The 13,433-nt window shown below is 27.0% G+C and overlaps 1 protein-coding gene across 2 annotated transcripts in view; it reads right to left on the bottom strand.

The window, feature by feature from the left end:
• The window catches only part of LOC107456098 (monoglyceride lipase), a 77,862-nt gene extending 69,122 nt beyond the window's left edge, over positions 1-8,740 (bottom strand). The window contains exon 1 of one of the 2 annotated variants that reach the window (XM_071187562.1): positions 8,547-8,740. In XM_071187562.1, the coding sequence (XP_071043663.1) occupies positions 8,547-8,635 (89 nt within the window). In that variant the 5' untranslated portion in view covers positions 8,636-8,740. The remainder of the gene's footprint in view (positions 1-8,546) is intronic. The other variant, XM_071187561.1, reaches the window with a different exon arrangement.
• Positions 8,741-13,433: the final 4,693 nt, after the last annotated feature.

The raw sequence follows: 13,433 nt of genomic DNA, 5'->3' as shown, positions 1-13,433 counted from the left end.
AATCTATCTTTATTATTTTATGAGTTATTGTTATTAAACATCAAAATGGGTTCGGGACTTTATAAATTAATACTCTTAATTACTCTAGGGAAAAAAACGAAATTAATTTCTGAACAACCCACTAATTTACACAAATTAAAGTTGTTTACTATTATTTAAAATTTTTTGTAACAATATTTACCTTTATTAATTTATATCTTTTAAGAAAGAAATATTTATAAACTGTCTTAAAAAGTTGTTCTTTTTAAACTTAAATAAACTGTGCAAAATATATTTAATGAAAAAGTTAGAGAATAAAGTAAGTATTACCGGAACAACAAATTAAATATAAACGAAAATGAAGATATAACTAGTCATTCCTCATTATAAGTTAAAATTAAAAGCAAAAAGTCCCAGTATAATAATTCGGAGACTAAGTTTGCACAAAAAGAAATCGTATGAGTTGGAAACCTACTTAAAGTTTATAACCACTTTAAAACTATAATATAATATAATTCTTAAATTCGAAACTTCCAACATTCTATAGTTTCGAAACATATATTAAAAGGTTTTTACATGTATTCAAAAGTATAAAGAAACCAATAAAGTAGCATTTTCAATTAAATTTTTCCGTAAATCTAATTGATTCACCGTTATAAAACGGAATTAAATGTCAAACTGGAGATAGAAATAAGTTCTTTAATCATCAGTAATTTTCTGTTAACAACTAGTGAAAGAATAGATAGTTGATAAAATAAGATTAAAGTTGATAATATAAAGATAACTCTTTCACTGATACTGAAATGATTAAGCCATTGTGTTTTACGCGTTTAACGAACATTTTTGGTCTCAGCTGGAATTTCCTTATGCGAGATGAAAATTTTTTGATTATCATGACTTCAATCAGAATCATAGGAACTGGAAGGATTAAAACTTTGGGTATAATAGTTATAAAAACCTGATATATTTAAAAAGAATTATCATTACTCCAATCGGAATAATAAGGACTGGAACGATTAAAACTTTGGGTATTATAGTTATAAAAACCGGAAATATTTAAAAAGAAATAAGTACTGAATTAATCAAATTTTGACATCAAATTACTTTACTTTAATAAAAAATAAGAAATTAACAGAAAAGTTGATAATGTCACATTTTGCTCTTTTATCTTAACGTATACGTTAAAGTATACTTAAAATAACATATTAGATTCAAGTTGCATTTAAAGCATATACGGTGATTTCAGACATACGTTCATATAACTACGAAGACCAAATATTTTAACTCAAATAAGGAACTACTATTTCATAAAAAGAAAGAATAAAATTTTTAAACAAGAGAAGTATTCAAATAAAAATTCCTCGTTAGAAATTACTCTAAAAATATGGTTAAATAGCAATTTATTTATTTGTTATTCTATCATATTCAACCAAAACAGTCAAAGAATCATTAAAAAAATGGTATTCAAACTGCTAAATGTGAGAAAAATTGCTTATTGACTGTTTTTACTTAATACGGTCAAACAACCAGAACTTTATCCACTCCAACTAGGCCCACCTGCACTTGCAGCTGTATACATACTATAGCCGGAAGAGATGGTTTGTTATCCCCATATCTGGCTGAATGGGATTTCGAAGCGTTTATACAATATCTCTTACATTCCTTCAATGCATAAATAGTTTCCTATGTCCTGCACTCCCTAATTGGTGACCCTGGACTATTGAATTGCGTAACTCTCATTCAAATATAGATCGCAACACCACAGAGCTTTCTAGCACGAAAATTCTAGTTTTTCCATTCCTCATGATAGATGGCGCCTCAAGGTTAACTAAATAAGCCGCATTCTGCAGTTCATTTGACAAAAAAAAAACACAACCACAGCCTTACTTCAATGTCCATTACGTAAAGAGAAGCATAACATAACATAACTCTAACTTACAGTTAAAGTTCATTTTTACAGTTTAGAAACAACGCTAGTTTTAAATGGTTACAAAACCGTACAGTCTCGTATTCACGAATTTTTAACCATACCAATTGCAAACGGTTTCAAGACCGTAGAGGTAAAAAAATTTCCTAACCGTAAACTTATCTGTTAATTGGATGGACAAACTGCTGGCTATCTTACCGTAATTTTTGAACGAAAATTCTAACAGTGTAGGGAATATTATGTGCTACATATAAATTAGTTAAACGACGTAAATAAAGCATTATTTTGGACTAATATGGGTGCTTTGTTTACATTGTTCAAGAGAAGTATAATTGACAAATTTATTGCACCCTTTGAAAATAAATTTCTACATCTGCGAATCTCTGCACGATGGTTGTAACTTGAAGATGTTTCTGATTATCGTCTTTTAGCTCTTCTCTTTTTCCTCCGGCAATCCCTGTCTTGTTGCTTGTCACATACGCCTTCCCGCTTTATCATTTTCCTGATTTCAATTCTATTTTAGCTTTTTTTTCCTCTCTTAAACATTAATTTGCAACTCCCAACATGTATGTCTTTTTGTTTTCTTTTTTGTAAGGATTCTAAAAATATATATTAAAGGCGGTCTTTCCGGAACACCCTGTATTAGTTAACTAGCTCACGTAAATCTGTAATGTTCTTCTTAAAATTGTGCAAAAAAAAAGTGTATTTTATTTTAAATACATATGTCAATGGTGGTGCAAGTACCGTATATTTTTTGCCTTGAAATAATATATTTATATTATCATTAATATAGAATATCCTAGCCAGTGGTATTTTTTTATTTTTATGGTGAGCTACTATAGATAATAAATAAGTTGTTTTAAGGTAAAGGAATTACTTTATATAAGCAATAGTTTTTTGGCAGTTTAAACTTATTATTAATAGAAATATTGCATTTGATCTGCACGTTTTATTAATAAATTATTTATACGATCGAACGATATTAATTTATTTTCATTGAATTTACTGAATAAAATAATTAACTAGCTCTTTCTTTTCGTTATACTTGTTTTAATTACTAAATTTTCTTAAAGCAATTTAGTGTATCTAGTGCAAATTATATATTATTTGATTGTATCACGTCATTTTGGATATATAAGGAGAAAATATATTATATGTATCGATTTTAAAACATGTAAATGTATCTTATTCATAGAAATCAGTAAAAGACGATTAAAAAAAATAATAAATTAACGTAATAATGTATTATTTATAAGTTAATAAGTTAATTGTTCGGTTAAATTCAATGAAAAGTTTTGAATTTTATTCAGTTTCACGAATAATTGATCCACTTGTAACGATGTAAAATTAGCGAATAAAATCTCATTTTTAATAAAAATTTTAAAATTTTAATTTTTGAAATACATTGTTCGTATTACTTAAAAATAAAAATGTAAACAAGCAAATTTATTATTTCTGTTAAAAAAATTCAAAATTTATCTATGAATATCTTTCTGTCTAAAGATTTATTTGCCTAATATTTCGAAATTTTTATACTTTATGTCAAAATTTATACTTCATATTATATCAAAATGTATAATAATATATGTTACATAAATAAATATATGTCGAAATTTAAACTTATAATTTTTCTTTCACATTTAAAAAATGTTTTACATTAAGTTAAAAATTTATGAGTAACCTTTTTACTAAGCCAACTTCTTCATATAAATGGCGTTTCTTACATAAGGAGTCCGGAGAAGGAAATAGTTAAAAATTTTATATCTGGTATTAAAAAGAAAACTATGAGTAATTTAAAATTTTTAAAAATGTTATAATTTTTTGCATCATCTTAAAATACTTCGAACAATTTGAAATTTCTTTCAATAAATTTCCGTTACATTTAGCAAAAACATTTCTAATTATAATTTTAATGGTAAAAACAGGTGTTAATCGAAACTGAAAAACAGAAAGCGGAAGTTTTGTTTTAACTTTTATTTTCACTGTAATTTTTTTCACCTTCGTAAATAGGAGGAAAATAAAAACTTAAATCTATCTACAAGGTCATTTCACATTATGGGATTTTAAAATCTTGCACGTGGCTATTTTTATTGGCAATCGTACACGTGTTACAAGTTAAACGTTATTTATCAAACATTTCTTATGTTAAACATTCGTAAAGTACTTTTATTTAAATATTCGCTTCATGATCTATCTTAATATATCACGTGGAGATAATTTCCTTTTAAAGAATAAAAAGAAAGAGCATCATTCGAGACAAAAATCTCTAAGCGCAATAAATCTTTTTAAACTGTCGGCATTTAAGAAAAATAAAATGTTACATTAAAAAATCCTGTAATTTTCTGTAAGAAAAAATCTAGATTTAAATGAAGAGAGTAGACATTAAATATTTTCCGAAAATTTTAAAAATTGTGTTTTATTTTTTAATTATTTTACTGTACAAATCATAAATTGTAACATTTTAAAAAAGATATTTATTTGAACATGGTTAGCAACAGCGAACTATTACCGTTTATTCTGTGAAAATACGTTATTTTCAATTTATAAATTTTTATTTCGCGACATTTTCGTGTTGTAATTAATTAAGAGTTCAACTAAATTAATAAGAAAGTTTTAAAACTGCACTAAGTCTGATACTGTAAAGAATAATATAAATGGGGAGAAAGTTTTGAACAGTTTATTTATTTATTTAAAAAAACATATTTTCCATATTTAAAAACTCATATGGTGTAAATAAACAGTGCTTCAGGAATAATTATACAATTTTCAAATTCATTAATCTGAAACTAAAAATATTCAGAATAAACTAAAAAATATATAAAACTTTTAAAAATTCAAAAATTTTTGTTCAAAGTTTAAGAAATATTTGAATAATGCTTTGAAAACTCCATTCTTATCATATTTAAAATTTAAATATGATAAGAATGGAGAATTTACACCAATCCAAGTAATAGATCCAAAAAAAATTTTGAGAGTTCCTATTTTTTTCCGACTTCTTTCAATCTATGTTCTATCATTTTGGATTTTGGCAGGTTAAATGGTTGTTCCTATTTTCATTTTGCTTAATTTTAAAAAAAAATTTAGCTGGGCCCATCTCCCCTCCATTTAATCACCTAACAAAATGTCCAGCGCATAGAGCATATGCGCACTAAAAGCATTAAGCAAAGGAATTTATTAGTATAATCTTAAAGTGTTATTCACTACTTATATAACTCATTCAAGAAAAATATATGCGCAACTTATATAATTGATTTGACGATGTGTTATTTATAAAAGGCTTATAAAATTGATTCAAAGAGTTTTCCTTTATTTATATAACATATTTTAAAAATCCTACGCATGATTCGCCCGTATACATACATTTTATGGAAGAAGTAGCAGAATTAAAATTAACAAATCTTAAATTAAGAATTAAGTTTAAGGAACAGTAATACTTAAGGAAAAACATTTTGAGTTTCCATCGTTACTGCCACCCAAAAGATCTTCAAAAACTCATTAACGTGCAAAAATTTTATAATTCTGCCGAAAGATTTACAATTCTTTTTGTAAAAGCATTTTTAAAGCAGTGTAAGGAGTGAATTTCAAACACACTATTTTTTATAAAATTTAATTCCTTAGCTGAGTTTCTTCAGAAATAATTTCGTGACTCAATAAAACTAATAAAAAGCGCCAAAAATAGTAAAAAAATGTAGTTATCCTAAAACAAGGATATTCTTCATCACAGATGTATAAAAATGTTTAATTAGGCATTTTTTTAAAGTTTACAGTTGCAATATCCTTTAAGAATGTCGTAATTTTAAAACGGTCATTTCTCCTTAGTCTTTAACTTAGGATTTTTCCTAAGTCTTTAAGTTCGGAAAAAAGTACAATTTCATTTTATCACATTTCGAATCAAAGGTATTAAATATTGGGAGAAGTGCGAAAGGCTGTAGCACAAGCTGATTGTAAAAAGAGAAGAAAAAAACGTACTACGGTGTTAGCCTGACAATAAATAAACCGTAATCTCTCAATATCGACAACTGTGAAGATTTTGGGAACAGTTTAATCAATGCATACAGGGAGTAGTTTATAGTTTGTCTATTGAACGAACTACTCTCGCCACAAAGTCCAAGACCGTCTGCTGCTATGGAAACAAGAAATAGTGCATTTTAAAGGAGGAGCTTCCTTCTCCCCTGATTTTCTTTCTCTCATCCAACACCCCTACTTGAAATAGAAACCTCGTATCCATAGTCACAGCTTCCATTCCAGATGAATGACCAGGGGAGTTCTTTACATAGACAAACTATGCAAACCACATGTTATCGATGGCATTCGAACCGAAGTTATTCCTGTCAAAACATGTGCTCAATCCCCTGACCTATTACAGGCTGGATTGAAGAAATAGTCGCGTGTAAGACTAACTACAAATAACTGCTTTCAGAAGTTAAACAGTGATCTCAAGAATTTACACGTTATAACCTAAAAGCACTTTTCATATTTTCAATCACTACTGCCTTATTTTTCAATTTTACAAAACTAAATTTCTATAAAAATTTTATTTAATTTTAAAAATTTACTTAAAATTTTTTAAAATACTTCTTATTATTAGGTAACTGAATAATGAATCATTCAAGGAGCGAGTTATGTTGACACATTAAATTTAAAAAATTTTAAAATTTCATTTTTGTACAATATATACAATTTTGAACAATATTTTTGACTTTTAAAAGCAATGTATTTGACTCTTGTAATATAATTTAAATGTCAGAGTAAAGGAACCTAAATAAATCGAATATGAAAATTGTTATTTTTGCAACAATAAGCACCAATTTAGGAAAAAAATTTTAGAGAATATTCAAGTATTTTGTGATTTATCATATTTGATGAATAAAAAAGCGAACCTAAATTATTAAAAATTTTAAATGCAGTTTGTGTTGTTACACCTGAATTCACATTACCATAATAAATCTCATAATGTAATTAATAAATTTTTTTCAATTTGAGAAACATAATATCACGTCAATATGAATAATAACTCAACATATGAAATAATAGGTAAAAATAAGCCAACTCTAACTCCACAGCATCAAACATTAAGCCAAGTTATGAAATTTTGTTAAATAAGGTCCGGGATACTTTTTGGAATTTTTTTTTCTATTGGATTTTTGCTCTTTTATACTATTTAATAAGTATACAAAATTCGTTAACAAATCTTCTTTAAGGCATTTAAGAAAAAATTTAAAGTACAAAACAATTTCGAGTTCAAAACTTTTTTTAAATTTTTAATATAACTGAAAATATGCATTTATAAATGAAAACAATGTTTGACATAATTTAGTTAAAATTATCTGAACATTATTTTTTTAATATATTTGTTAAAAGCATTTTAAAAAAATTAAAAACATTTTAAAAATTTACAAATATTTTTTCCTTTTATTATTTTAAAAGGTTACATATACACGCTAAATTTCACATCATTATCTTTTTTTTAGATTTTAAAGTATGAAGTAACTTAAAAATTAAAAAAAAAAATGATCAATGCAAAAAGAAGTATTCAGAGCTTCAAGACCACTTGAATTTCATGGTGAGAAAAAAAGGAAACAAAGTCTTCTCTCTCGTTTTAATTCAGATAGAAACTGGGGAAAATTAAAATAATATATATAGTATATGCGTGCTCCAAATTTCAATAATGTATCATGTTTAGTGTTAGAGATATCTCACTTCAAAATAAAAAATAAAAAAGAGATAATTGGCAAAAAGATAAATCAAAGCATCAGCATCTTTCCAATGAGAGGAAATTCGATGAGAAGAAAAAACGAAACTAAGGGTTTACTTCTGTTTTAATTCAAGCATAAACACAATTTTTCCCAATTTTTTTTAAAAAAATACTAATTAAAAGTCTTCTTCTTCAGACAATAAAACAATTTCCTTAATTTTCAAAATTTTTGTATCCCGGATTTCTTAAAAAAATATAAAAACTAATAAATTATATAAAAACTAATTAAACAGTATATTAATCATACCTTGGATTCAATTGTTCAAAGTATTGGCAAGACAAAATCTTCTTTCGACTATAATAAATAGATGAACAATATTCAAACACACTCTAAATTTCATGAGTTTGGTGTTTTTAGTTTTTGAGATAGATTACTTTGAAATTGAAAAAAAAAAATAATAATTGCGAAGAAGTATTCAATGCTTCACAACTCCTTGAAATTCATTGCGAGAAAGAAACAAAACTAAGTATTTTCCAGCGTTTTAATTTAGATACAATCTGCAGAAAATGAAAGTAAAATATATAATCCATTCATGATCCAAATTTACTTAATATACCTTTTTTAGCCTTGGAGATATCTGATTTCAAAATAAAAATAAAAAAGATATAATAGGCAAAAAAAAAAAAAAAATTCAAAGCATCAGCATCTCTTTAACGAGAGGAAATTCGATAAGAATACAAAACGAAACTAAGTATTTAATTCCGATACAAACACAATTTTTCCCCAATTGAAAAAAATAAAAATAAAAGAAAGTCATACTTTTTAACAATAAAAGTAATCCCTTAATTTTCAACTTTTTTGTATCCCAAATCTCTTAAAAGAATAAGAATAAAAAAAATATATGGATTAATGTAAAAACTAATAAAAGAATATATCAATCATACCTTGGATTCATTGGCTCAAAGTATTTGCAAAACAAATTCTTCCCTCGTCTATTACAAATGGTTGCAACATGTTCATACCGACCAGGCATCTTCAAGGATTTTTAGTTTCAAGTGGTCAGATATAAACAAACTACATTCAAAATTCGAGAGTATTTTGGAAAATAATAGACAATAATAATTTTTCAAACTTGTATAGAGCCCTTTATATACCACCGGAAGCCCCGCCTTTTATAATAAAGCACTTACAATCTGAAATCAGCCAATCAGCATTGAGAGAGTAAATGAGAAAGATTTTAGAGGAAATTAAGGATAATATTCATATAAAGACTAAATAATTTCAACCAGAAGAGGAAAACTCTTTTTATTTAAGTTTCTGGGAAGAAGAAAATATTTTTCTCTCGCGTTACATAAGTAATATATTTTTATTTTTTTCATATTTAAAAAAAGTATTTCTGCATTTTTATTTTCGCATCCTATTTTTAAACTTAAAACCATATTTATTTATATTTTAAATGAAGCTTTTAGAATAGAAAATTAAAATTTTGAAAAATGTTAAAAAATTGTTGCATTATCTCGTGTATCTATCTATCTATCTATCTATCTATCTATATATATATNATATATATATATATATATAATCTTTATTAATATAGGACTCATTAGATTATCAATACGGTAATAATCTTTTATTGAAAAAAGACATACTTATATTACATATTACATTCTACGCAGCAACAAAGTAATATCTATTTAAGTTATATTAAAAAGTGATGAGAAATAATCATATCAATCAAAATTTACAAGTCAATTGAATTTTATAAATTTTAACTCCAATAAGTTTTTAAACAATTTGAAGTATTTTCATTTTAAGTTTTAAAAAATTTAATTTTATTTACAGTGGTCCTATTTGTTCATTTTTTTTTCGAAAAAAAGAAAGAAGTTTTTATTACTAAAGATGGGACAAAACTATTTCCATTAAATTTTGTTGCATATCAATAAATTTCTCATTAGAATAAATAATTTTTTTTTAAATTTGCTCATAATGCCCAAAAAATTAAATATATTTTTTGTTCAAATCATTTAGTTTAATAAAATATTATATTGTCAAAAGATTTGTAATATTACACTTTCACTGTAAAGTAATGTTACATTTTCACTCCGAAGATGACAGTTCCAATTATGCATTTGTACAGTATGGGAAAAAAACGGACTACTCAGAATAGTTTTTGATCTAATGAGTGGATCTTCACATTCTAGGATCAAAGATGTGACCTTCAAAGAAGTTAATTCAAATATGCTATTTAGTTAGTACAGACGATATTTTATAAGTTTCAAAATCAAACACAAAAATACACTTTCTGTGAATAAACATACCCTTTTTTCAACAGATTCAGATTCCTGACCCCTAAGACATAGGGGTAGCCACAATGTGAGAAATATTGACCCAAAATTTTGGTCTGCAGAGCGGAGCAAAATTTGGACCCCTTAATGTTAATTTAACCATTCGAAAACATTTTAAGCGAATTGAAAAATGTTTTCACACAATTATAAAATTTGTTTATCTGACGATAATTCCATGCAAGGAATAATTTTTTGTAAATATTTATTACTTTATTTAATAATAGTCGAACACATTTTGAATTGCTAGGTGTACAATTTTTTACATCATTTTAAGGAATATACTTTTACAAGGCAAAGTATGAAATTTGAACTTAATCGGACGAGTAGTTCGCGAGAAATCGAATTTTTAAAAAGCGGTATACATAAAAATTGATTTCTCAGAAACTATTCGACCGATTTCACTTCGCATGTTTATTCAGGGAAAAAAAATTTTATGTCTGATTTCGTAACTTAAGATATCGTGCGCACTAATTAATTAGCATATTTGAGGTCACCCCTTCGAACCTTTGACATTGAGTCCTGGAATACGAATATCCGATCATTAGAACAAAACTTATGCAGATTGGTCTATTTTTTCCCGCACTGTACGTCGTAGTATAATGGTATAAAAGTTGATTCAATGAACATCAATCTAACTTCAACCACTTTTTTTTTTTGGATAACTCAAAATCCAAACCTAATTGGAACATGTTGGAAAGGCACATCTGACACCAACCTCCTAGTCTGTCTAATTTACAGGATTTTAATGTCTATATAGCCAACGTATCCAATGCAGGACATTTTCTGAGTATAAATGCACTTCAGAAAGAAATGCTTCCTGTAGAATCAATGTCTCACGACTACGAACCGTGTCCTCTGCTGTCTAATTTACTGGATTTTAAAGTCTATTTAGCCAACGTATCCAATGTAAGACATTTTCTGAATATAAATGCACTCTAGAAAGAAATGCTTACTGTGGAATCGATGCCTCACGACTACGAACTGTGTCCTCAGTCTCCTCTGTCTAATTTACAGGATTTTGAAGTCTATATAGCCAACGTATCCAATGCAAGACATTTTCTAAATATAAATGCACTCCAGAAAGAAATGCTTCCTGTAAAATCGATGCCTCACGACTACGAACCGTGTCCTCTTCTGTCTAATTTACAGGATTTTAAAGTCTATATAGCCAACGTATCCAATGCAAGACATTTTCTGAATATAGAGCACTGCAAAAAGAAATGCTTCCTGTAGAATCGATACCTCACGACTACGAATCGTTTCAAAAGAGAATCAAAAAATATTCATCTAAGGTTCCTAATTCATAGGCCAGTGTGTTCATTATACGCACACATAAAAGAGTTTTTAAAATGCTACTTAACACCTCAACACACTCTTCCACTAGACCAGAGGTCGCCAAAGTGGTCTATATAGACCCCCAGGGGTCTATTAACAAAATTGGGGGTCGATCTGAGCCAGGGGGTCGAATGGGGGTCAATCCGAATCGGAAGGGTCGAAGAGAAAGCAGTTCTTAATACGTAAATCCCAAATATCTAATTGAGTATGTAAAATTTGTGAATTTTTTTTATAATTGACTTAATATCAGTTTCTTTATAGAACATAAATTAATAAACGCATCATCAAAAACGTGGACATCAACCTGCAAGATGAGTTTGCTGAATTATTATCGGATCTTGAAGCAAAGACGCTTTTTAAAAATTTAACAATAAGTAAATTTTGACAAATATAAATATAATGCAAAAATATGTAGAACTTTATGAAATAGCTCAGCCTTTTTATGCTAGCTTTTCCAAATTCCTATTTTCCAAATTCCTAATTGAAGCTGGTTTCAGTCATGTAAATTCAATCTTAACTAGGTACAGAAATAAATTAAATGTGGAGTTACGAGGGGATTTAAAATTAAAATTGACCAATTTTGAACCCAATATAGCGAACCTTGAAAAAAAAACACCAGGCACACTCATCTCATTGGATAAGAAGCAATAAATCTGTAGTTACTTTACTTATTATTTCTACTTATTTACAATTACTTATTATTTAATAAATACTAAGGTATTTAAATTTCAACATCAATATATTTTTCATTCAACATTTCAACATTAATATATTTTTACAAAACGATAAAAGTTCAGGAGCAACAACTACAGATTATCTTATAATTCTTAGTATTTCTTAATCACTGATTTTTCTTTGATTGCATTTTTAGTTACAAACTTTATAAGAAAAATGATATTATCATTAGATGTTTTAGAAGCGAAACAGCATTCTGATATTTTCAAATTATCAATTTTTCACTTTTACTTTAGCCGCCTTTGTACAATGCGGGGAAAAAAGGACCATTCTCGATAACTTTTAAATAAATAATCGGATTTTCACGTTCTCAGACGATATATTAAGATCCGAAATCAGACACAAAAACACACTTTCTCTGATTAAACATAACTTTTTTTCAACCGATTTGGGTTTGTGACCCCCAAAATATAGAGCATAGCTGCAATTTGGGAAATGCGGTCTCAATAGTTTGGTCATGCAAGCTGTCAAAAATTTAAACCCCTTAATGTAAATTTTACTTTTTGCGTATTTCGCCATATCTCGAGAATTTTTGAAGCGAATTCAAAAATGTTTTTACACAATTATCAAATTTTTGTATCCAAAGACAATCCATGTAAAAAAATAACTTTTAGTAAACATTTATTATTTTCATTTTTTTAATTAATAATAGTCGAAACAATTTTTAATTGTAAAATAAACATTCCTTACATTAGTTTAAAAGGAATAAAATTTTTCATGACAAAATCCAAAATTTGCCTGAAATCGATCGAATAATTCCTGAGAAATCCTATTTTAAGAATACGACTTTTTTATTTTGAAGGTCCGATTATTAGACCACAGATTATGCAGGATGGTCCGTTTTTTTTTTTTTTTTTTTTTTTTTTTTTTTNTTTTTTTTTTTTTTTTTTTTTTTTTTTTTTTTTTTTTTTTTTTTTTTTTTTTTTTACTTTGCGCACTGTACATTTTATCCGCACAAACGGATTCACAGCTTTGCAGTTCTGCATTAACTTTCCTGCGTTCCATGACATTTGCCCTAAATTCGCCCTCCCGAACTTACAACTTTTATGCTCTATCAATGGATAACCTCATATAGCGGATTTTAAAAAAATATGACTCATTACGCATTCAAACTGTAGAGAAGAGTGGGGTCAATTGTATCATTTTTTACTTAACTATTTTTAACTAACAAAAGATCCCATATATAATTAGTATTAACTGACAGACGAGTAAAGTAGACTATCCTCTACTAGAAAAAAAAATACCTTATTTTAAATGTTATTATATTAGTTATTAACAATTTTTGACAGTCGTGCACTTGTTACAATTGTCCCCACTTACGGGGTCAATTGTAACAGTTCATAAATTCAACTAAAACATAGTTAATTATACATATTATCATAGTTGTGATATATTTTTTTATTGATCAAAATAGTA

The sequence above is a fragment of the Parasteatoda tepidariorum genome, chromosome X1, assembly GCF_043381705.1.
Source record: "Parasteatoda tepidariorum isolate YZ-2023 chromosome X1, CAS_Ptep_4.0, whole genome shotgun sequence".
Classification (NCBI taxonomy): Eukaryota; Metazoa; Arthropoda; class Arachnida; order Araneae; family Theridiidae; genus Parasteatoda; species Parasteatoda tepidariorum.
Note: the sequence above shows the minus strand (reverse complement) of the source record. Positions and strands in the feature narration are given on the sequence as shown.